General features: G+C 41.4%; 1 protein-coding gene across 43 annotated transcripts in view; it reads left to right on the top strand.

The window, feature by feature from the left end:
* The first annotated feature begins 6,380 nt into the window (after positions 1–6,380).
* The window catches only part of Mhc (myosin heavy chain), a 60,909-nt gene continuing 41,895 nt past the window's right edge, over positions 6,381–25,394 (top strand). For 5 of the 43 annotated variants that reach the window (XM_033484929.2, XM_033484945.2, XM_033484935.2 and 2 more), the window contains exons 1-10: positions 6,387–6,446; positions 9,560–9,982; positions 11,998–12,141; positions 13,097–13,253; positions 14,133–14,359; positions 15,062–15,125; positions 15,541–15,639; positions 20,066–20,169; positions 22,479–22,616; positions 23,625–23,894. In XM_033484929.2, the coding sequence (XP_033340820.2) occupies positions 9,776–9,982; positions 11,998–12,141; positions 13,097–13,253; positions 14,133–14,359; positions 15,062–15,125; positions 15,541–15,639; positions 20,066–20,169; positions 22,479–22,616; positions 23,625–23,894 (1,410 nt within the window). In that variant the 5' untranslated portion in view covers positions 6,387–6,446; positions 9,560–9,775. Of the gene's footprint in view, positions 6,447–9,559; positions 9,983–11,793; positions 11,938–11,997; positions 12,142–13,096; positions 13,254–14,132; positions 14,360–15,061; positions 15,126–15,540; positions 15,640–16,565; positions 16,670–18,161; positions 18,266–20,065; positions 20,170–22,478; positions 22,617–23,624; positions 23,895–25,132; positions 25,304–25,394 lie in introns of all 43 variants that reach the window. The other 38 variants (XM_033484930.2, XM_076525659.1, XM_033484941.2 and 35 more) reach the window with 19 other exon arrangements.

Below are 25,394 nucleotides of genomic sequence, written 5' to 3'. Positions count from 1 at the left end.
AGTTAATAGTTCTTAAATGCATAATATATGTATACAATGTAATTGTAAGATATGTAAGGAGATTTATTCAATGAACAAAATATCCGTGCTTGATCCTTTTAGAAAAATATCGAAATACATTCTATGCTTCACTTTTAAAAATATTTTTAACTTGCGAACAAATACGATTTTTAAAAGCCGTCGCAATCGAATATTCACAGCATTGATGCATTGGGAATGCAAAGGATTGGGAATGAGCAAATTTATTAATGCGATGAAGAGTATAATAGTTGTCGATTATAAGATAATGACAATTATAATTATATTTATTATATATATATATTATATATTAATATAATAAAAATATATTAATATAAGAAGTAATTGGTAATACGCTACCCTTTTGCTACGTTACACGAGTCAAAATCCCGCAAACGACGCGGCCATTCATTATTGTCCGATTCTGTACATAGAAGATTAAAAGCGCCAACTAGATATAAACGCCTATTAGGATATGAATCAAGAATTTCCACACTTGCGACTGCCAGAAGTGGCGCACGAGGAATGTAAACAGCTGCAAATGTAATGAATGTTCGTCCGAATGGCAATCTCCTGGAATAATTGTGTCCGACAACGCGTTCGTCGGCAGCGATAAGTGTACCATCGAGTCTAGAAAAATGACTAATCGATCGTTTATTATGATCGATGTTCTATCCGAGAATAACGGCAATCGAACGCTGTAAAATACGGAACGTTGCGAACAGTTTAAGAGAAAAGCAAGAGTACTTTATACAAATAAAAATAGATCAACTACACCAACAGGTGTATATTTATGATCCCTTGAATGTGCACATCAAATGCGGCGTATAATTATGAATGAATCATTTGTTTCATACGGCTCGACTCGCGGATTATTCAAGGTCCCATGCACATGCTAATGGTACACACTCATCCTCCTTTTTTTAGAATTGTACCTACGTTATTAGTGAATGAAAATAAACCGTAAATACTGCGTTGACTGTACCAGTTTCGTGTACGAAAGTTAGGTAATAATTGCGTTTTTCGATCGACTGTTGCAACGTTATCATTTTTCGTATCGAGCCAGAAGAAGTGCAAAATTTCGAACAAAAATGTACGAGCAATGATTGATCTCGTATTTAATATTTTTAAACAGTTTGTAAGGGGTTGCTAAGAGCGTCGAAGAAATTGCATCCATATTGTTAGTTTGTTGCTTAAACCTCGGGAAATATGAATTCGGTATCAATGTTAACAGCGATTCAAACAGTGAAAAGATTAAAAGAAGCTGAAAGTGTCGACGTATATCGCTTTGGATTTATTAAAATTATTAAAGAAGGTAAAAACGTTGTTCTTAGCTTCAATCCAGTTAACATAATACAAGAGCGCGCGATTTTATTCGAAAAATCAATATGACCGTTCGATCACCTTGAAACCAAGACAATAAACATACATTCGTTCAAACAGATTCTATAAATGTCGCAGCATAAATGTCTCTTTCAACATATCAATATGAAGTCAATAGTTTTGGCAACGGTTCAATAGGCATACGTCGTCGGACATCTTCAGAAATTACTTATTTCGATACTGTCACAAATCATGTGAAAAATTTCATTTCTGGCGACTGTGTAACACGCGCGCGTCGAAAGTTCATATGTCACGAAAAAAGTAAGAAAAAAGGATAAATTTTGAAGAACAACCTGAAGCCCTATTTGGTCCATTTTTATGCGGAGTTATTTTTACAGCAATCATTTAGTGCCCGGCACATCTTGGCTTTCATGACGAAACAGTTAATTATTATTGCAATTATTATTTACTTTCTATAAGCTAAGCCTTCATTATCACGCGAAAGTTCATCAAATCGTATACTTTGATATTTCTAATGGATTATTACATTTGAAAAAAGCTTCCACATCTTAAGTGTATCAGACAATGACGAAATCGAATCACCGTTAACGAGAAACGGAGTTAACATTAGAGTTACAAAACCAGTCAATTAACAATAACAATTATTCATAAGAGAAGAGACCAGATAAACTCAGATAAATTTAATTTATCACAATAGAAATCGTACCGATCTTGTCGCTGTGTCATAAATATACATCCGTTGAGGGCTCAGTTAACTAACATTCCAGTGTTAGTTGTGTCAACTAACACGAAGTTCACGCGATCCGTCTACCATCGTGATATAGAGCATTTTATCGAAAGAAAAAGATAAACACAGATCTCGCACTGAATCAAGCAACGAGTGAGTTGTTGACCGAGATTAGTATTTGCTTATCCAGCCAGCGAAGGTAAACGACTTGGCTTTTGTTGATCCGTCGATCGTGTGGTATATTGTGTTGCAATGGCCGCGGTTACAAATGTTTTCGTTTATTATCTTCCAGTCGCAACAAATACGGCAGTGACGTGTCGCGGGGATAGCGACGTTCACGGATGTTCCGTGGGGGTTCGGCATTAGGCGTCTTTTGACTTTCATGGGCCGGCGAATCGACGGGATTTTTTTTTTATGTTTATTGATTCGGAGCGAGTCCGTCCTAGAAACTTCGCTCGTGTTTCTTACGACGAGAGCACAGATGCCACGAGGGACCGCGAGTGATTTCGGTGCCGCGATGTATTAATAGACAGGCAAAGACGGGTATTCCTGACTGTTCGTACGTTCCTACCTTCGATTGCTGCCGATCACAGTTACCGAAAATTTCATTGAAATCATTCGAACCAAGTGGGAACGACCGGGGATCACTCGATCACTGTACTTACCACGATTAAGTGGGTCGCCGGCCGATCGTTCGGTCCCTCGGTTCCGCCGTTCACGAGAAATTCGAACGATCGTTCTGCCGTTACGAAATTCATAATTCACTTTGACGTAGAACCGTGTCGAATCCGATACAGCACGCTGGAATCTGCGACGCGTCGTTCGTAGAAACGAAACGTCGAGTTTGTCGTTTAGTTTCGAAGTTCTTGCGCTGCGGTTGAATCCGAAATATTTTCTTCAGCGACGGTCGTCGATGTCTTAAATAATGGAATAGATGGAATAAACTGTTATTATATTGATAATATAATATTAATGGATATTAATAATAATGGAATAAACTATCGTTTATTATTTAAATAATGAGATCATTTGCTGTGGGAGTTTGATACTGACACGGCGGCGTCTGTCCTCGGAGGGTGAAACGTTCGAAGGAAATCTTAATTTTCATACGAAATTATTCTCGATATCGGCTAGAGTTACATTAAATACGAACGGGAACAATTTGTGTAAGCGTTAATGTATTTTTCAATAATTTACGAAGAGAACTGTGCAAAGAATGTGCGAGAATACGTTCTCGTTAATCAAAGCTCCGTAATGTTCGATTCGGATTACCGTATAGTCGAAAGCAAATTCCTTTCCAAAAATACCGAATCGTAAACACATATTTAACGGTGAAAAAATTGTGGCAGGTTCAAGTCTACGGATTTCGAAGCCAAATGGATGTTTATGAAAACCGGTACCTACGTTAATTATATTTCTAAGCGGAAGTACAACTTAAAGCAGATGCCAGAAATCTGTGAAATATAGATTTCCTATTCGCGATCATGCAGTGCACCGGTCACCGAAATAATAATATTAATAATAATAATAATAATAATAATAATAATAATAATAATAATAATAATAATAATAATAATAATCATATTAATATTAATAATAATAATATATGCAATCGAACTGTCGCACGTTATTTCCCTGTAGAGAGAACGTTCTGATATTACACCGTGTAATTATAGAAGCTCTCGCTTTAAAAATCTGTGGCACGTTTTTATAACGAACCCAAGATTCGCCTATCTTGGCCTATGAGCACGGACCCCCTTCAATCGGGAGTGTACTGCAGTGGCAGCTTATTGAAACGCGCACTTGAAGTCGTGCGATATGAAAAGTGGAGACCATTAATTAATTATAAAAGTATGAACTGTCTACCTAATTGCTGATTTATAGAGCAAGGATATTCCTAGTGCAATGTTAAATTCATTATATCTTGCATTAGAATTTCGATTTTTGTGAGAAACATGTTTCAGGAATTATTTGGAAATTGTAAATAGGTATAACTAATGGTATTTACTGATATGTGATATCATTTTTACAGTTATCACGTTTCATAGAGGGACGCACTGGGACTAATCTCGCGACAGATTCGTCGCTTTCCATGGCTGACTATGCACCTACTATCACTACTGCGTGCACAATAAACTGTCATCGATGGGTCACTTGATTTTCTTGTCTGACAGATATCAATATTGATTTAGTTTATTGCTGAATTCAAGTTTATCAGAAATTTCTATTGTAATGGTTGGAAGCTCTGACTTTTGAGGCTTTTAGCAATCTATAGTACTTACTGCTAGTTGTAATACTTGTGATTACATTTATGACATTATGTTCTAACGAAAAATAACGATCTTTGTTACACGATTGTAAGAAAACATTTTGACAAGCAACTTATACTTGTCAATCGATAAATAACAATTTCTGATCGTTAAACATAGATATGAATTAAATGAAAGAGTCGATGAATCTTAAACAGGTAAAAGCACATAAACAATTTCGAAATTATGCACATTTTTAATTATTTGGAATGCTACATTCGTACAGTATTAATGAAAGATTTATAAACAAGTCTAATAATTAACCTTGGACAATATTTCAGAAACATGTAAAGTGTATATTTAAAATCAATTGTCCGAAAAATTACGTAGTCGAAATAACAGTTTTTTCACTAGCGAGTGTCTTAATTTTCATAGCGAATTCATTGATAACAACAGCATTCTAGCCAACGTAATTGTAAATTAGAATAATTTTTAAATTAGGATTGGTTTCGATATTGACACAATTTCGGAAATGTATCAATAAAAAAACAGAGTTCTACTCGAATAAAGTAATTTCGAGAACATGATCGCACGCGTAATGCAACTGAAAATTTGATACTCCGCAATAACATCCCAGAGTAAGTTTCGCAAAATCGTGCAAAAATGAATAATTTTCGAATCCAAAATCGATGAGCACGTTGCAATATATTCGAACCTATATCCGAACCTTTCTACTCGTACACTTTCGCATTAATAATAAAGGCTACGGTGTGCTTGCGTATGTGGTAATCCCGCGAAAACATAGGCGTTCACCTATTCATACAACGACCATTGTACCACCCTGCCCTACATATCCACGGTAGACATTTTCTCTTCCTCTTCTAGAACTAGCTAACTTTCTCGCACAGAGGACCGAATGATCAGAGGCCGCGGATTACATACTATGCAAAATAATAATAATAATAATTCCTCGTAGACTGCTGTAATAATTTTCACAAATCCCAAAGAATGCGAACAGAATCCCGGAATTTTTCCGAGGCTCTCACTGTTTCGTGTTTCGCCTATTCTTCTTTGGCATAAGCGCATAAAATCCGCCGTCTATTAACGAGCCGACATTTGAAACTGCATTCGGACGGTAACAAAATCTCCAAAACACGCTCATCTCCAAATCTCGAACAAACTTCTCCTCGAATTTCCACCAAAACTATTCGATCCTGTATCACTAATTTTCCTTTATTCTTTATATTCCCATCATCATCCTTCATTCCCACGAAAAAACAACAGAATACTGCGGAAAGCAAGCGACCGCACAAAACTCATCCTCCACTAAAACGCTAGAATCGCGAAGTCCCGCAATGGAGTCACGTCGTCGAAATCCCCTAAAAAAAAACCGTCCCGAAATTTGACGTGCTGTTTCGGAGAGACGCGACGTCCGACGTCTGTGTACAGCGGAACGTCCTTGAGATATACTTGAACGCACGGAATGCCTGACTATTAGATAAAATTCGAGGTTCTCCGGCATTCTTTTAGCGTCACGGCCAAGAAGGAAGTCGGGGTAATTTGCTCATCGAAGATGCTTGCAGCTGGTATCATCAAGCACGTGCGTCTTCCACGTGGACTGCTGATCTTGGAGCGGATCAAAAGCTCCCTGTTTGAACGCGTGACCGCTGGTTCGGTTCGCGGCGAGGGCATCCCCGTGGATCACCGATGATCCTCGACGGTAAACCGCTTGCTCCGAGAGGAGCAGCCCCGGCCAGGACCCGGTTGCCGCGGCGGCAGGACATCCGAAGGGACATCGGAAGACAGGGAGACAGAGAAAAACGGATGTGCCAGAAAGCTCGCCTGTCGAAAGTGGCTCCCTGTCTCGCTTCGACTTCTATTTTCATCTCACTCAGCTAAGCGAGGCGGTTGTAGCTTTCCGTGACCACCCCTTGTCACACTTTTGGTATCATCTCCACCTAAAAAGGTAGATTGGCCCAGGAACTAACACGGTCCCGTATTGGCCCACCCCGGCGGCCAATCCCCGAGCTCGTTATATTCTAGGATCACGTTGCACGCGCTTATATTGGGAGCCCCCGCTCGTTTCCCCGACAGAACGGCTCTCTAACGTAAGTGCAGCACGTCGGTGTTTCGTCTGATTGTTACCTTTTTTTTTTTTTGCTTTCTTTGATTATCTCTCTTACCAACATTAACGGTCAGACACTTCGGATAGCGAACGGAACGGAAAAAGCAAAAAAAAAATACACACACACACGCATAGAGAAAAAAGAGAAACGAAAAGGGCGAAAAGGGAGAGCGACGAAGGAGACACGGATACCGAAAAAAAAGAAGTCGCACGTAGACCGAAAAGGGAGCGAGAGAAAAAGTCGTATTCGAGAGAAAGAGAGAGACAGAGAGAGAAAAAAAGATACGAAACTTAGAAGGTATTAGAACGAAAAAAAAAGAAAAGAAAAGAAATGAAAAGAGAATCGTGGTCGCGAGGAAGAACCTAGGGGATTTTGTTCGAGATTCCCCGATCCGCAGCCTGTGCCTAGTGATCTCTCCAGTCTTGCAAACCGACCGTTCTCTCGGAACGGAGGATTAGTTTAGGTAAAAAACGGAAGTGATGTTCGCCGCCCGGTAATTAGCCTTCCCACCCCCCGTTGGTAGAGGGAAGGAGCCTCCTGTGGATACAGTTCATATTTCGCTAGTGATTTATCGAGCGTATGCCTCGGACTGTGACTGACATTGGTTTCGAGGTGTAGTCCTTATTTTATCGCTAAGGAACCGACACCGTCGCGCGAAAAAAAAAGATACAGGAGATATTTTGGTGCGCGATCCCCCTCCTCGCCCCCACTCCGCCGCCCTTAGTGCAACCGGTACAGTGTTTCATTCGCGTCCTGATTTTTCTCCACGGGGAAATTTTTTCGCTGGCAACCCCGTAACGTAACCCCCCTCCGGCCCCCGTCAACCCAAATACGTCCGTGGACACGGGACCCAGTGGAATTCTTCGAGCGTGAGTTTGATCAACCGGTGACGTCATTGGTGTTAAATATCAGAAACTCAGTGCAACTATAAGGTGTTACCAGATATACCAGGAGTTCTCGGACGCCACTGTTCTCTCTTCTTCTATTTTTTTCCCGCGATCCCCCCTTTTCTCGATTCTTCCGTCCCGATCGCGCAGTGCGCCGCGATGCTCGAATTTTCTCCCCATTTGGTCGCGCGTCCTCCATTTTGCAACGGCATCGGAGTCAGATGAACACGAATCGCGTGTCGCGTTCGAAGTCTCTCCAGTGTACATTTTTCGCATCCCCGGGCGAACTTGTCGTCTCGAAATATCCCCACGATTCGAAGTGTTTAAAGAAAAACTCTCGCACCGGGCCGAGAACGTCAAAGTGCGGCGGCCGCCATTTTGTTTCGACCTAGCGGCTCCGGAAGTACGTTGCTTTTCTCGGATCTGTTGGAATTACGGTGTCTCGTTTCAACGATTGATCTACCATTTCCCATCGCCATGTTTAGACCGCACGTGTAGCCTCGGCTAGTTCTTTTTTTTCTTGTTTTTTTTTTTTACTTTTTTTTGTATTATAACACCGCAGCTTGTCCTATTTAGTTGAATCGTATTACAGTTCTTTTCTATTTCGCTTGAATTTTCGATCGAGGCACGCTTCCACGTTAGCAGTTCGAATACCTTCGTTGCTACAGATTTATTTTGCTGGGATTCACGAAAACGTCACGGCGTTTTCGGGCGAATTGGTAATTCTCAACGAATTGACGGAGATAAAAGTTTGGATAGGCGACGGTATCCGTGCACAAAGGTATTACATAGTTGGAATCAATCGACTGAGAAATGGTAACACAGTCTGTCTCCCTCTTCGCTCTTTATAAGGTTCTTTTTTAAACATGATTTTCAGTCGACGAGACGGTTTAACGGAATACAATACGCGCTGCTGCATAATGCGCCGTTGGTCGCACGAGTGTACTTTGCAATAGGGATGTTACGCGTACATCGATTGCACATTGCGCTTCAACGTGCAGTCATACTCTGCGCGTTTGGAATACCTCTGATCGAAAGACGATTGAGAACAAAGACATAACACAGTAGCGGAAATTTTTAATCGTTTCGAACTCTCTATACGTAAATGAATTTCGTTATTTGCGGTACAATGGTTACGGTTTTACATAAAAAGAAGTCTTTATGGATTCGCTTATACGAAGGACTGCCAATAAATAATTTACTTCGTTATTTCGTTTCCCACAATTGATTGAAACATCGTTGACAATTTAGATCGGCAATATCATCTCAGTTCCACCATAATAGGGAAGGAACGATCCGTGTTAAATTATTTTTAGATTTTAGACCGCTTCCGTATCTGGTTTATTTTAACAATTACACTCTTTGACCGAGTATCTGGGTCACGTGAGAACGAAACCAAAGAATATTTCTTCAACGTAAAGGCAGCAAAGTAGTTGCTCACTTTTTGCATTCTTCTCGGAGCTACGAAATAATCTGAAACGATTAAATTACATATATTCGAGAGTTTTAAGCTTTATTAAATAAAAAATTGGACGGGCAAAGCAGACAGCGGTATTGGTACATTATTAGACCGCGGATTTCGTTCTTCAATATTCGGTTTGGTAAAATATTTTTTAGTAAGACCGTTTCACAGGATCGAATGCTTTTCCGTTTAATTAATAATTTCAATTCAATTTAATAATTTTTACGAATCGATCAACGATTATTTTACATCGAAATCCGTAATCTACACTCGTAACCCTCGATCGCGCGCAAATCCTAACGTCTGCCGTTTCGATGAAAATAACGAAACGAATCGGCAGACTCGGAATCCAAGAATTCCATCGATCGAACAAAAAGCTACACAATGGAACCTCGAGCATCCGAACCGTCGGATAACAGAATTCGAACTCTCCGTCGTCGAGCCACGTTTCGTGGACGGGTCAACCTAAGCCGATACACCCGCTTCTCTATTTATTGTGCAAGTCGGCGCAGGCTTAATTTAGCGGCGCACCTAAATAACCGTTCTATTATCTAAACGTTCGTGTTTCGACGACCGGTTTCGAGTAACCGAGGTTCCACGGTGTCCCGAAGCGAGCGCTATTTTCAAATCGGTCGGATGATTTGCGCGCGGCCGCCGAAGGGGCCCCGGGGTGGGAGTACGAGAACGGCGGCCGGGGTATCAAGCCGGGTGCTAATGCCAACAACACTGATCATTTTGTTGTACAGGGCCGCTCAGAACGTGCCGCCAGAAGTAGTCCGTCCGCCGTCGAATTCTCCGAAGAACGAGAAGAAGACCGAAGAAACGAAGCCGCAAGGAAATCCCTCCCACCCCTCGACACGTGGGAAAACGACGACGTAGAAGGCGCGCAAGACCTTCCTAGTGAAAAAAGGGGACGTTACAGCAGTAATTGAACTTCAGCTAGGCGAAAGCAAGAACCGAGGATGCCGAGACCAGTGAAGCAAGAGGGAGATGATCCCGATCCAACCCCTTACCTCTTCGTGTCGCTCGAGCAGAAGAGAATCGATCAGACGAAACCGTACGATGCGAAAAAAGCGTGCTGGATACCCGACGAGAAGGAGGGATATCTCCTTGGTGAGATCAAGGCCACCAAGGGTGATATTGTCAGCGTCGGATTGCCTGGCGGCGAGGTAATCTTATACACCGAGAGATACTCTTTTTTTTCCCCCCACGCCGATCGAAATACATACTTCGCCGACGCGATTTCCCTTCCGCCCTTTCGCGGAACGAAACGCACGGTCCACGTTCTAAATCGGTCCCTTCTGGACCGGTATAAATAATTTTGGCCCGGTACAGCATCCACCGCTTTTCGAATCGAAACCCGTTCCGGTCTTCTTATATTGCTCCCCTCCTCCGCCGGCCCGTAAATCGAGAAGCTCGCGGCGCGCGCGATGAAAATATTCGGCGGGTGCAACCACCTAATTGTCGCGGTATAAGATAAGAGACGCGGACGGGGTTGTCTCTCTTCCTTCTCTAAGAAAAGACCGTCGCCGGCTTCCTGTGTAGAAAAAGGAAAGCAGGAATACCGAAGCCTCGTCGCCGTTTCGAACTGCTCTATTTTTAGAGCCCGGCAAAAGCGTTCGGCAGTTCCTCAGCGTTCGCTGTCTGTCATCTAACATTCTATTCGATTTGGCTTCGTTCCCCCTTCTTTCTTATTCTTCTACGACGCGAAAATAAGCCCCGAAAGCGAAACAGTCCCGGATCGTCGGGCAATTTTTCTAGGCCGAACGGTGGAACGGAGGGAACGATCGTGTCCCGTCCGTTGGCCCGCCCCGAAAACCGCGCGAAAGCCCGGCGCCCGCGTATCGTTTTATGTAACGCCTTCCCGTTATTTTTACGGCACGCCCGTTTCCGTTATTCTCGCCGGGAATATCGTTTAGCCCGGCGCGTAATCTCGAGCGAAACTTCGCTGTTCCAAATGCTTTGTTACATAATGGTTCAGCAAACCCTGCCTGCCGGGTTTCCTTGTCATCCGGCGACCGTCGCTGAAATGCTATTGTTAGCATCGCCGTCGGCACCGGTAATAATAAATTGAAACGCCACTTCTCGAAACATGGGTCAACATATTTTTAGAGCGCCGAAATGGGAATGGGGGGAGACCGCGTATGAAAGTGTATATTAAAAGAGACCGAGTCGAGGATTTAGACGTTTCCACATCGATGACCCACAAGAACGATCGTTGCTCGTCAACGTTCGAACCGTTCGAACGAATCGACGGTTTTTCAGACGCGAGACTATGCGAAAGAAACAACTCACGATCGTTGTCTCTGTCCGATGGACAGAGCTTCGATTAGTTTACCGTATCGCGAAGGGACGCGATCCTTCCTTGCGATCTGCTCGGTACAATTCGCGTGCTTCGATAGAACTGAATTGTCGACGACAAATTAGTTGATTTGTCCGATTATTCGAATTTTCCGATATTTAACGCGTTCCCTGCCGAGCTGTTTTCACTCGACCCTTCGCACTGGCCATTTGATATTTCACTGAAACTTCGTATATCATATATAATTATTAATTATTGCCATCTTTGCCATTCTCGAGGCGGACATGAATTCGTCGGTTCTGATTTTGTCGTAAACTATTTTCTTATAACAACGAATATTACGAGCCATTCTTGATACGGAAACGAATTCTTCGGTTCTGAATTCGTTGCAAACTATTTTTTTAGCGCGTTAAATAAACATGCAAACACGGAACGCGTTAACTAAACGCGTGTTCGATCGAAACGATTGTACGAGCAGATTTTCCTTCGATTAAACGCGAAGAGCTCGACGTTCGATGGAACACTGTGGAACAACGATCGATGCTTCGAAGGATCTTCGATAGCCTGATCCACGATCCCAAAGTGTTCCTCGGATCGTTGCGCGTAGGATAGCTTAGCTAATCCGAGCGAGGCGGGACGAATCCGAGTCCGAGTTATTGAAAGAGAATGCCCACGCAGACGAAACAGTTCCGCAAGGATCAGCTGTCCCAAGTTAATCCGCCGAAGTTCGAGAAGTCCGAGGACATGGCGGACCTGACGTTCCTGAACGAAGCGTCCGTGTTGCACAACTTGAAACAGCGTTACTACAGCAAACTAATCTACGTAAGTCCGATTTTCCGACAACGATCGCTAACGGATCTTTCTTTTCCCGTGGGACTGTAGACCAGGGACTTGAAGAAGGACCAGTTGCAACAAGTGAACCCGCCGAAGTACGAGAAAGCCGAGGACATGTCGAATCTGACGTATCTCAACGATGCTTCGGTTCTTCACAATCTGAAGCAACGTTACTACGCCAAACTAATTTACGTAAGGACCGATCCCTTCCCTCCCCCACTGCCTGGGAAGAGTCGTTCGATTTTTGTGCTGTCCCGATCCGTCGGGAAGCTCGTTGTAGCGAAACACGTTGGATAAAGCACCTGGACGTGCCGCCACGTTTTTTCCCTTTTGAAACAACCGCATCCTTGTGCTCGCCGATGACGACGGCGTTCCTTCGACGATATAATTGCATGCGTTAGCGTATCGAGGCATTCGCCGAAGCTGCCTGGACAAGCCGCGATGTCTCGTTTGTTTGCAGATATCGGCGCGGCATCGTGTCACGCCGAGATTGGATCGTCCGGCCGTTTTGAAAAGTGCATGGTCCGTTTCACTTCTTTTTTTTCTTTTTGTTTCGTTTTTTTTTTTCAGGAATGTCGGTACAAAACACCCAGACGTGTCACGACATCGTGTTTTATGTGTTCTTTCTTTCTTTTTTTTTTAGAGTTGTGCTGCCGCGCGTTCGATAATTCATCGCGTCGGCGGTTCATTGTTCTCGCTGGATTTCCTCCGAAAGCGGGGAAACGGGGAGAGAGACACTTTGTACCCTGACGAATGTTTCTTTATTTTTTTGCAGAAACGATTAACAACGAGCGAGCGACCGTGGAAAGTTCTCTCTCAGGACACGAGTCACTTTCCCCGCAACAACTCGTTCGCATCTAGATTTAGACTTTGGTTATTTTCATTGTGTATTTTCTGACGTTGTAATCGTTATCGCTGTGGTTCTCCGTTTCTCGTTCGATCGATCTCCGATTTGTCGGTTCTCCGTTGCGCAACAACAACGTTACCTAATGCGACGATGTAACAGAGGACGCGTCTCGATTCGCGAGATATTTGAAAGAATAATACGGAATGCGACAAATCGGAAATTGAACGTGTCGATCCACTTTCTGTGAATTCATCAGATTCGGAGTTTCCCTGTATTAAATGATCGCGCTCTCTTTTACAGACTTACTCCGGCCTGTTCTGCGTAGCTATTAATCCCTACAAAAGATTCCCCGTGTACACCACGAGGTGCGCAAAATTATACCGAGGTAAAAGACGTAGCGAAGTGCCGCCTCACATCTTCGCCATCTCTGACGGTGCCTACGTGAACATGTTGACCAGTACGTATACCATCGGCCGCGGGTTCAATCCTGCTGAGATCGTGGCCCTGAGAATCCACTGAACACTATTTGTTTCATTAAGTCAGCCATTTGCAATCGTTATTCGAGATATTTCAAATTCAAAAGCGATCAAAATTCCCCGATTTGATTTTGTAAAATATGTAGGGTGGTGGAGCCGGTTACTGTTGGGTGGCCAATTGCTGTGCCTTCGATCGGTTTTCGGGTCTAATTAATTGTACATTTATCGAACAAGGCATATTTAATTTGTCTATTCTTTGATTTCGTTTATTTTTTAATCAAAATATTTAATGTGTGTATTTTTCGATAGAAAAATAAACGTAACGAAGATAAACGTAAAATTAATTTTATGTTGACCGAAAAAGGCGTATTAAATGTTTTGATTAGAAAATAAACGAATTTAACGTGCCTTTTTCGATGAACATAACGTTAATTAACTTACAAATAAACAGAATCAAAGAATAGAAAATCATTATACCCGAAGACAAACCAAAGTAATTTCTCACACCATAGTAACCAGCTCCACTACTCTAGTAAGATTATGCATTCTTCTTCTCTGAAATTCTCCGAGAAACTGCAATCTTGCAATATCAAAAAATTATGCACGTATCTTTCGGATTTGCATTTTGCGTATTTTCTTTACCGCAACTTTGCATCGCAAAATAATCTCTTAAAAAAGAAAGATCTATCGAGATCAAGATTAAGAGAAGAAAACCCGGCGAACCGTGTAGATTTAAGCTGTAGATTTCGATCTTCCCCGATCTCCGCGAGATGAATTGTCGGAATTATCGCCGACGACGGTCCGAGAAATCTGTGACAGAAGGCTCTCGCGAAGCTCAATTTTTCCGTGTCCGTTTGCAGACAGTGAAAATCAGTCTATGTTGATCACCGGTGAGTCTGGAGCCGGAAAGACTGAGAACACGAAGAAGGTAATTGCGTACTTCGCTACCGTCGGTGCCTCGACCAAGAAGGTCGACGAATCGGCTCAGAAGAAAGGCTCCCTGGAAGATCAGGTCGTACAGACCAATCCCGTACTGGAGGCGTTCGGTAATGCCAAGACCGTCCGTAACGACAACTCCTCTCGTTTCGTAAGTTTGCTTTTTCATCTACCTGTGCAACGACATCCGACAATAAGATCAGTCCGTTATTGCATCAGCCCTAGAACCGAAACTTGGCCAAACGTATTATCAAACTATTATATATTCTCAGCGACGAACAATCGTTCAGAAAGTACAAAGTAGATTCAATCTATTTAATGCAATTTTATTTCATATTAATTTTACATTAATTTATATTTTATAATGTTTTATGTCAATATTCATATTAATTAATATTTTATAATGTTTTATGTCAATATTTATATTAATTAATATTTTATAATGTTTTATATCAATATTCATATTAATTAATATTTTATAATATTTTAAATTACTACCTATATTAACTATTATTTTATAATATTTTATATCAATATTCATATTAATTAATTTTTATTTTAACAATATTTCATATTGATCGAAGGTTCGAGCGCATTTTAACGGTGTAAATATGCGAGCAGTTTATAAATTATCGGTATAAAAATTTGGACCTAACGAGCAATTGTTATTTTGCTATGTCAATGATAATAAAATAGCAGAAATAAGCGGCCAAATAAGTGTCATATAGAGTCAATTTGTCGATGGTATCTTAACGCGCGTCAATGATCTTTGTCGGATATGAAATTACACAGATACTGTCGCAACAATGCTAACTTCAACAATGATGACTATTCTGTTTCTCCCGGTGAATAGGGTAAATTCATCCGTATTCACTTCGGTCCTTCTGGAAAACTGGCCGGCGCTGATATCGAGACCTGTAAGTTTCTGTTTCAAGAATTCTAATTTCCAATTTATTTTTCCATCGTAAAAGCATTTCTAATTCTCCGTACGAACGTACAACGAACGTTTTAACCGATCATGCAACTCGTGTCGCATAATACGCGCGCGCGGACACGAACGCATTTAGGAAGAAACGTAGTTGGCTTTGGTTCGCGCGTCGATATTTTTACAGTTCGATCATCGCGTTAAACGTGTTTCGATTGGCATTACACGCCATTCGGGTTACGCAAGAATCGAACGCATCGATCGCGTCTTATTTAGAGCAACCGACGCGTGCACCGTTCTCGAAACAACGAAATAAACAACACCGATAGAGAAAGGAGAGAAAGAATGGAAAACTCCGATGCGCTTCGGTAATCGAGTTACTAAAATGGAATTTTTGTCGAACGCAGATCTGCTCGAGAAAGCCCGTGTCATCTCCCAGCAGACTCTGGAGCGTTCGTACCACATCTTCTACCAGATGATGTCCGGATCTGTCAAAGGATTAAAGGGTAAGGGTCGATCGAATACACGATTACGAATCAATGAATATCGAATAATGTAAAGTCAGATCTCTAATGATGGAAAGCATTTGTCCAAGCAGCGTCGAGCCTTTAGTGTCGGCAAGTATAATGTTGTCTTTAAGGGAGGAGAACCATGAAGAACGACAAGTAATTCTCGTTGTTCCCCGTTACTAGAATCAATCGGACAGAACGTTGCTAGCTTAGATAGCTAGCTTTGTCCCGTCGAAAGCGTTCACAAACGGTGAACCGAAAGGAATCTCTTGTCGCATCGCGCACGATAAACATATTACAGCAATGTCTCCCTTACTGACGCTCAGATTGTCCACTAAAGTGGATGATTTGGGAACAGGAGACACGATTATTCGAGCCCCGCGGCTCATTTTCATAATTGTGGAGAATTTATAACTATAAAAATAAACCGCAAGGATCGAGTAATCGTATCTCCTCTTCCCAAATTGTTAATTCTTGTGCGCAATCTGGGCGTCAATTAGAGAGACATTACTGTAATTATAATAACAGAATTAGATATAATAGAATTAGATAGAATATTAGAATCAGAATTGATAATATAATAATTCTGCGGTCTAATAATTATCAATTAAAAATTCCAATGTAACAAAATTGGCAGACTGACCGTGATTTCTTCTCACGTTCGAGGGAGTTTTCCGTCTAAGTTAGCAACGCGTCTGCGGCATCACCGAATCCCCTATATATAGTTCTCTTGTAAATACGATATCCGTGATTGGGAGCAAAGTGTGATAGAGACTGCAGTGGAACCTATTTAACTCCTTGGGGTTTAACCGTTTTAATCACGTCCGACCCGGGGGTGTGTGCCACCGCGGGTCGATCGTTGCGTGGATCCTCTTATCCTGTTTTATCAGACTTCTTACCGTTCTGATCCCCGTTCGATATAGCGATGTGCTGCCTGTCGGACAACGTCCAAGATTACTACTTCGTTTCTCAGGGCAAGACCACAATCCCAAATGTCGATGACGGCGAGGAGTGTCTTTTGACCGACGTAAGAGCCTGACGATCATGCCAGGGCTACGCATCACTCCCCACTCTCACACAATCTTTATCATTCTCTCTCTCTATCTATCTATCTATCTATCTATCTGTCTCTTATCATAGTTTTTCACATTTCTTTCCAAACCCCCCCCTTTTCTTGCTGTACCCACGATTCATACATCCTTTTGCGGCTTCTTTGGTTGTTCTTTCTTTTTAAGTCTTTTGTGCTCCCCACCCCCACCATTCTTTTGAGTTTGATGGTTGTTCAGTTTTACACAGAAGTAAAGTTAGACGACACGTTTGGTTTTGATGTCCTGATGGAAAGAGAAGGGAACGCCAGGATTGGTTCCTTCGTTCAATTCGTTCTAATCTCCGACCCTCTGCGCCCCCCACCACCACCGAAAGACCACGTCCCGTTGTTAGTATATGTGTGGCCCCTCAGCCCTTGCATTCCTCCGAAATAGACACACCTTTCTACGTGCGACAAGGTCCTTGCAGTGTACATAGCTCCCTGAGTAGTAGTTGATCGAACCTCCTGCGAACTGCGGGGAGCTCGGAGAACGGCACGTGAGAAAACTGTGCCGTGTATCGCTACTCCGAACACGCGCTATACTCTTAAATTGTCCGTCTTTCCTCTTGTCTTTGTGGAATTTCAAGCGTCGACGATGCTTTATCGTCGCTCGTTCGGATGAAACTTTTGCGAAAATGTTTCGGAGCTTTTGATTTATAAGATAACGTTATTTCAGCTTGGTCTTTTACGAATTCTTCTATGAAAAAGGACAATTTATATCACAGTTTTGCAGTGAAAATTTGATATATTTTATATATGTTTTTATATATATTATTTTGTATATTATTTGATATATCTTATATATATTTTTATATATATTATTTTGTATATTATTAGATATATCTTATATATATTTTTATATATAGTATTTTATATATTATTTGATATATCTTATATATGTTTTTACATTATTATTTTATATATTATTAGATATATCTTATATATATTTTTATATATAGTATTTTATATATTATTTGATATATCTTATATATATTTTTACATTATTATTTTATATATTATTAGATATATCTTATATATATTCCTATATATAGTATTTTATATATTATTTGATATATCTTATATATATTTTTATATATATTATTTTATATATCTCGTACAAATTTTCACATATACCATAAATTAATCAATATTATAAATCTTGCAAAGCGCGCGAAAGTAAATTGCGAGAAGGAAAGGGCAATTAAAGGGGAATAGGGCCGAAAGAGTTTCGTAAAACAGCTCCACCGGTGACCTTAATCCCGACAACCCCCCGCCGAACGATTTCACTGACGAAATCGTGGTCCAAAGAGCCCAGGGCAAGCTAGAACTTGTGAACAAGTCCCGAGGGAAAGCCACAGGAAAACATGGCACTCTGACACACGTAGTTAACGCCCGCATGTCTTTTTTTTGTTTCCTTTTTGGCCACCCGTAGAGATGTTGCTGCTGTCCAACAACATCAATGACTACTACTTTGTCTCGCAAGGCAAGACGACAATACCTGGCCTCGATGACGGCGAAGAACTGTTGATTACCGATGTAAGTGCTTCCCTTTGACCGGCCAAAGCACTCTACTACGCGACGTTCGAGGTCGAATCCACGTTCACCTAAACGTAACAAAACGAAGTGTAAACGACAGAATTCAAGAGCGCGAATCAAAAGTACATATTGCGTGTCCGAATTCTCGATTCGCCGCTGATCGCGAATGTTTCGCTTATAATTCTGATAATTTCTCGTCGAAATCGATTCGACGACCGGTTTGCGAATTCTGTCCTTTATCACTGTCATTCTCCATCCCCATTGTTTATAAGAGAAAACGAGATGCTCTTCGAGACGAGCCGTTTGTTTCTTCTGTCTACGAATCCAACGACACACATCTTCTCCCCCTCCACGATCTTTTCATCTGTTATGCGCAGTATCGTTTTTTGTGTCCAGATTTTCTGCTGTTTGCCGTATCTTTCTCTCTCTCTCTCTTTCTCTCGCTCTCTTTATCTTTATCTTTTTCTCTCTTTCACTCTATCTCTATCTCTCACTCTCTCTATCACTATTTCTCTATCACTTTCTCTGTCTCTCTCTCTCTCTCTCTCTCTCTCTCTCTGTTGTCCATCTGTCTACTTCAGCGCATCGGTACGCCACTCTCCATTAAAACGTAACCAACCGATACACTAATTAACATCGCACAGAAGACGAACACACGTTCACGATCCATCTGCACGCAGAACACGCACACAGAAACACAGAAATGTAGACAAGGCGTGACGATTACAGAACTCGTCGTATCTGCTTCTCATTCTACGATCTATACTTTCTACTATCTCTCTTTCTCTCTTCCCTGGTTTCTTTTTTTCTGTTTTCCCTCTCTCTATCGCTCTTCTTCTTTCAGCATTTTACCTGTCGCAAATAATCTGTGCATTTGTTGTTCTTTCTTCTCTTTTATGTGCATCATGTTGCAATCGCTCGCGACCGAACACGTCGTCGCCGTCGAAGGCATTCGATCGGTGGTCGGTTCGTCGCGTCGCCACGCCCGAGCATTTCGCGCAAAGACGGAGGGCAAAAAGGGTTGTCGCGTGGATCGCGAGTGATTGCAAAGTGATACGCTTGAAACGATATAGTCGCTCGTAAAGCAGCCAGCTTATACCGAGCAAAATAATGCAGAATTAACCCTACTGAGCAACCGGATCGGGGACTATTGGTACATTAGCCAGGGTAAGACCAGAATTCCTGGAGTCAACGACGGAGAAGACATGGAGGAGACGGACGTAAGTCCAATCCCAGGGTGCGTTGGAGGCCTCGCCGGACTTTCGACTACCTATTACGACGATTCGCGAGCATTTCGGAACGACGCGATACGATCGTTCCGGGGCGTTCCGGGTAGTGGAAAGATCGGCCAGAGGTTTTCGTAACCCCCTCGCGCCCCGCCTGCGAAAGCTTCCTGCCGCCGCAATCGGGATGCGGGGGGATTGGGGGATCGCAAACGAGCATGATTCGATTCGCGGACATTTGACTCGAGGAAAATGTAAAGCCCCCAGGGTACCCGCTCCCCGATCAGCTCCGACCTAACGTTTTTTTTTCTCTCTCTTTCTCTCTGCGCCAGCAATCTGCCAGCACTGCCGCAGCAGCTCGATATTAACATCAACCGTAGATTCGATTAATTATCGTCGGTCAACTTTTCCCGGAGCAGCGAGAACGTTTCTAGGTAGAGAGGATCGTTCAGGCGATCCCGAGGGACCCACCGGTGTGATCTTTCTCTTTTTTAGCCGGGCCGAACCTCGGACCCCGTCCACGTGATTCGAATTGTTTCGCCGACGTAATCTGTGTTTTCTTCGCAATGCTTCGCAGACTTGTGTTTATTGTCCAACAACATATACGACTATTACAACGTCTCCCAAGGAAAGATCACGATCCCCAACGTCGACGACGGCGAGGAATGTATGCTGACGGACGTAAGTCCTTGTAATATCGATCCGTAGATCCGATTGACCAACCCCCGCCCCTCAAATCACCGTATTTCTTACACTCACCCTCTTCTTATTTTCTCTTTCTTTCTTTCTCTCTCTCTCTCTCTCTCTGTCTGTCATTCTTTCATTCTCTGTCTGTCTCTGTCTCTCCCCTTATCTTGTGTACTTAGACTCTAAAACGATCGATATTCGATCGAGTTTTTTCTACGATTTTCCCTTTGGTAGAACGGACATAACTAGGAAATAGTAACGAACCACGTTCGATCCGAAATCGCGATACAAATTTCGCGAATCGAAAAGCGTATTTAGATGTCGCGATAATTAACAGATTCGTCTTACGATTATCAGCCGAATCTCGAGTATCGAAACGATTGGTTCACATCGACGCGTTGTAAATTATCGTGATCACCTTGACCAGTGGTACGGATACGTTACACGTTGTCATCGAAGCCGACATCGAAACGCTTCGTTACTATTTGTCGATTGGGACTCCATGTACATAAAAACCGAAACTCCGATTTCTTTTTTCTCTAGCTGGCGTTTCACTATTTTTTTCATAGTTTACCATCCAGTTTCTAATCTGGATCCCTGTACAGAACTATGATCGAAACCGATTGTCTGACACTTCGAGATATTTATTACTGGGACCGATGTTCGAAGAGCATTGTCGACGTTTTTTTATATTATATTTTATATTATATTATATATATAATATAATATAAAATATATATTATATTATATATATTATATAATATTATATTATACTATATTTATATTCTATTACGAATCTTTGAGTCGGCAAAATTTTATATTATATTATATTATATTATGTATATTATATAATATATATTAATTATAATAATATATATTATATTATATTATATTATACTATATTTATGTTCTATTACGAATCTTTGAGTCGGCAAAATTTTATATTATATTATATTATATTATGTATATTATATAATATATATTAATTATAATAATATATATTATATTATATTATATTATACTATATTTATGTTCTATTACGAATCTTTGAGTCGGCAAAATTTTATATTATATTATATTATATTGTACTATATTTATATTCTATTACGAATCTTTGAGTCGGCAAAATAGCCTGAAAAATCATCCGCTGAAATTTGCGCGAACTTGTATTTTCGCTCGGTATTCCCATTCGATCGTCATCATAATCGCTGAAATAGCATCGCGAGCACGTAATAACTGCGAAGAGGTGTCAGCCGATAGGTAGGCAGTCCCCAGAAAGAGTCGCTAGAATATTTCCCCGTGAGAGATCAGCACGGTAGTGAGTTGACCTTCCGATCCCGATAAATGTGAACGACATCGTAACTCGGCAAATGATTCGCTTGAAGCGAGGGGCAGCCTCGGGATGGAAATTCTCGAAGGTCGGTTGAAGTTCCTCCTAGAGAAGCGGTTCATTTCCTGCGGATGGTATCGGCGGACCTGAAGAAGTGAGCTCTCTTCGCCGAAATGGCGTAAAAATGAAAAAGAAAGGAGGCCATTCGCATCGACGCAAACGGCGATTGAAACAAAACGAAACGTTGATCCTCCTTCGTCGCTTTTTTTCTCGACCATCCCGTGTTCTTTTTTTTTCTGTTCGATTTTGATTAGCAATCCTCCCGGTTCGCAAACTGACGTCGATTTGACATAGAACTTTCGATTCTCCACCGCGTCGATCCGAGGACGAATTTGGTGAGACGTAGTCATGCGATACGAAACGTTGCTTCAGCTTTCGCGGCTTCACTTAAAAAAAAAACAAAAAAAAAAAAACAAAACGCGCGGCCTACACGCAGCTTTACGCGGCAAGTGTATCGTCGGCTTACAAATGACAGCTTGCGGCGTGAAATTGGTAGAAATACGAGACGGTTTGTCGTGCGATATTCCGCTTGGCCGTGTGTACTCACGCATAAACCTCAGTTCTTCCAATTCTCATCGAAGCCAAAACCGCCATAGAAACGGGCCCGCCTTTACGCTTCGGTTTCACCCCCGCTATTTTGTGCCGTCTTTGTGTGCTTCCTATGATTAACAACCGAGCATTTTCACACGTAACAATCGACGCAATCTGTGTAACAGAAGTGCCATTCGCTCGTTCACGAAGGCGTGAACGCTTCGTTTTTCGATGCTTCGTCGAACGAACGTCGACTTCCCGGGAAATCGCGCGGAAACGATGCGCGGATTAACATCTTCGGAAATGTCTCGCTTCTGCTTGTCGAGCACTTCTGTTACGAAAGATCGAAGGGCAATCACTGACTATCATTTTATGACTGTAGCAAGCCTTCGACGTGCTGGGTTTCACCCAAGAGGAGAAGGACGACATCTACAAAATCACCGCCACTGTCATGCACATGGGTGGCATGAAGTTCAAGCAAAGGGGTCGTGAAGAACAGGCCGAGGCTGATGGCACCGAGGTAAAAATCTTCGTCCTCCGGTTCCCGTCAAACTGATCGAACCTCAGAATCCCCAACGAATTTCTCGTTCCTTCTCCGACACTCTAAAACCATCGAGTTGATCGGCTCTTCTGATCGACTCTTTTCCGTTCTCGTCTTTGTTCAGACGAAAATATCCGATTCCCTTATTTTTCACTTTCCCTTATTTCTCGTGTGAAAGGAGAAATCGATTTTCAAGCATAATTCTCCCTGATATTTTTACCTAATTTCGTTGACCAAAAGTCACGAAAAGTTGCCATTAAGTTTCCACCCAAATGCGATTGCAACGAATCGCTAAATATTTTTGCTTTAACTCTCCCTAACGTTTTCACCTAATTTCGTTGACGAAAAGTCACGAAAAGTTGCCATTAAGTTTCCACATAAATGCGATTCCAATGAATCGCTAAATATTTTTGCTTTAACTCTCCCTAACGTTTTCACCTAATTTCGTTGACGAAAAGTCACGAAAAGTTGCCATTAAGTTTCCACATAAATGCGATTCCAATGAATCGCTAAATATTTTTGCTTTAACTCTCCCTAACGTTTTCATCTAATTTCGTTGACCAAAAGTCACGAAAAGTTGCCATTAAGTTTCCACGCAAATGCGATTGCAACGAATCGCTAAATATTTTTGCTTTAACTCTCCCTAACGTTTTCATTTAATTTCGTTGACCAAAAGTCACGAAAAGTTGCCATTAAGTTTCCACATAAATGCGATTCCAATGAATCGCTAAATATTTTTGTTTTAACTCTCCCTAACGTTTTCATCTAATTTCGTTGACCAAAAGTCACGAAAAGTTGCCATTAAGTTTCCACGCAAATGCGATTGCAACGAATCGCTAAATATTTTTGCTTTAACTCTCCCTAACATTTTCATCTAATTTCGTTGACCAAAAGTCACGAAAAGTTGCCGTTAAGTTTCCACGTAAATGCGATTCTAAGGAATCGCTGAATACTTTTGTTCACGTCTGACACGAATGTTCGAAACAGGAAGGTGAACGTGTCGCCAAGTTGCTGGGTTGCGACTGTCAAGATCTGTACAAGAACTTGTTGAAGCCGAGGATCAAGGTCGGTAACGAGTTCGTCACCCAAGGTCGTAACAAGGATCAAGTCGCGTACTCCGTGGGCGCCATGTCGAAGGCCATGTTCGACAGGCTGTTCAAGTGGCTGGTGAAGAAGTGTAACGAGACCCTGGATACCAAACAGAAGAGACAGCACTTCATTGGTGTACTGGATATTGCCGGTTTTGAGATCTTCGACGTAAGTTTTTACCATGACACGTACGACCGATACACTCTTTACAGCGATCGTCGTTGGCGATTCATTTCAAACGTTAGTGCTCTCTATCAATTCTCTCTCTCTCTCTCTCTCTCTCTCTTTTATACTCTTATCGCTGGACTACGGATTTTATGGGTTCATAGCAGAAATGATTAGCTAATGTATAAAATTGCAAAGACAAAAATAATTTAATAATTACTGAAAATAGTATTTGATAATATTATTAGTATTAGTAATATAATATTAATAATATAATATTAGTAATATAATATTAATAATATAATATTAATAATATAATATTACTAATATATAATATTAATAATATAATATTAGTAATATAATATTAATAATGTAATATTAATAATAGTTAATAGTTACTGAAAGAAACAACTGATTTATATTCAATTTCTGTCTCTCACGATTTACTTGGAAAATTTGTATTTTGCATAAGGAACCGCAGTCTGTTCTCTAAATCGAACCACAATAGAATAAATCAGGAAAAGTACTTTTAATTTACTCTTCACCAGTTCACTGAATTAACGCTTTATTTACCAGAAATCTATCAATAGGCTTTTCGAATGCTGAACCGCGTCTAATAAGAGAAGCTCGATAATTTTCTTTTAAATAATGATGTTATAAAAGAATGAACAGGTTAGATAAAAATTATGTATTGCATTATTGTAGCATTTAAACAACTTTAAGAAATTCTTAACCATTGATTTTCGATTTTAGAAGAACTATTAGAAAACTAGTAGGTAAAAACCAGACAGAGAAAGAAAGAGAGAGAGGGAGAGTTTCACAAAGAAAATAGTTGATTGAACAAAAAGTAGGTCTTCGTTCGATATAAATAATGGAGGCAATTAACGAAACAAATGATCGTCGACGTGATTTAGCGATACAGAAATGATACAAAACACGATTACGCGAAAAAACTTCTATGATACTTTCAAAAACACGCATAATATGAACAATTTACATACAACTCTAGGCGCGATTGATCAATCGATTCTAAATTGCATTATACAGCTAAAGAAATCGACTTCGAAAATTATACAGCTAAGATTACCGATCTCTTCGGAGTGACACTCGCACATACACACCGTCGATCAGACACAGATATGTCGCGAGGATAAGATTCGCGAAATAACCCGAACATTGCCTTGTTAGACTCGGCTCGGTTGAATTTGTTCGGACACTTTACACGGCGTTTCGTTCTTCAGTATAACGGTTTCGAGCAACTTTGCATCAACTTTACCAACGAGAAACTGCAACAGTTCTTCAACCACCACATGTTTGTCCTCGAGCAAGAGGAGTATAAGAAAGAGGGTATCGTCTGGCAATTCATTGACTTCGGAATGGACCTCCTCGCGTGTATAGAATTGATCGAGAAGGTAGCCATGTGCCCTCCTGTCACGAAAGACTTGTCCCCCTTGTCTTGTTTATATCGTTGCGTCACCCGATCTCGTTGAGAGATCGGCCGCA

This window comes from Megalopta genalis, chromosome 12 (assembly GCF_051020955.1).
Source record: "Megalopta genalis isolate 19385.01 chromosome 12, iyMegGena1_principal, whole genome shotgun sequence".
Classification (NCBI taxonomy): Eukaryota; Metazoa; Arthropoda; class Insecta; order Hymenoptera; family Halictidae; genus Megalopta; species Megalopta genalis.
This window is presented reverse-complemented; position numbering and strand designations above follow the sequence as displayed.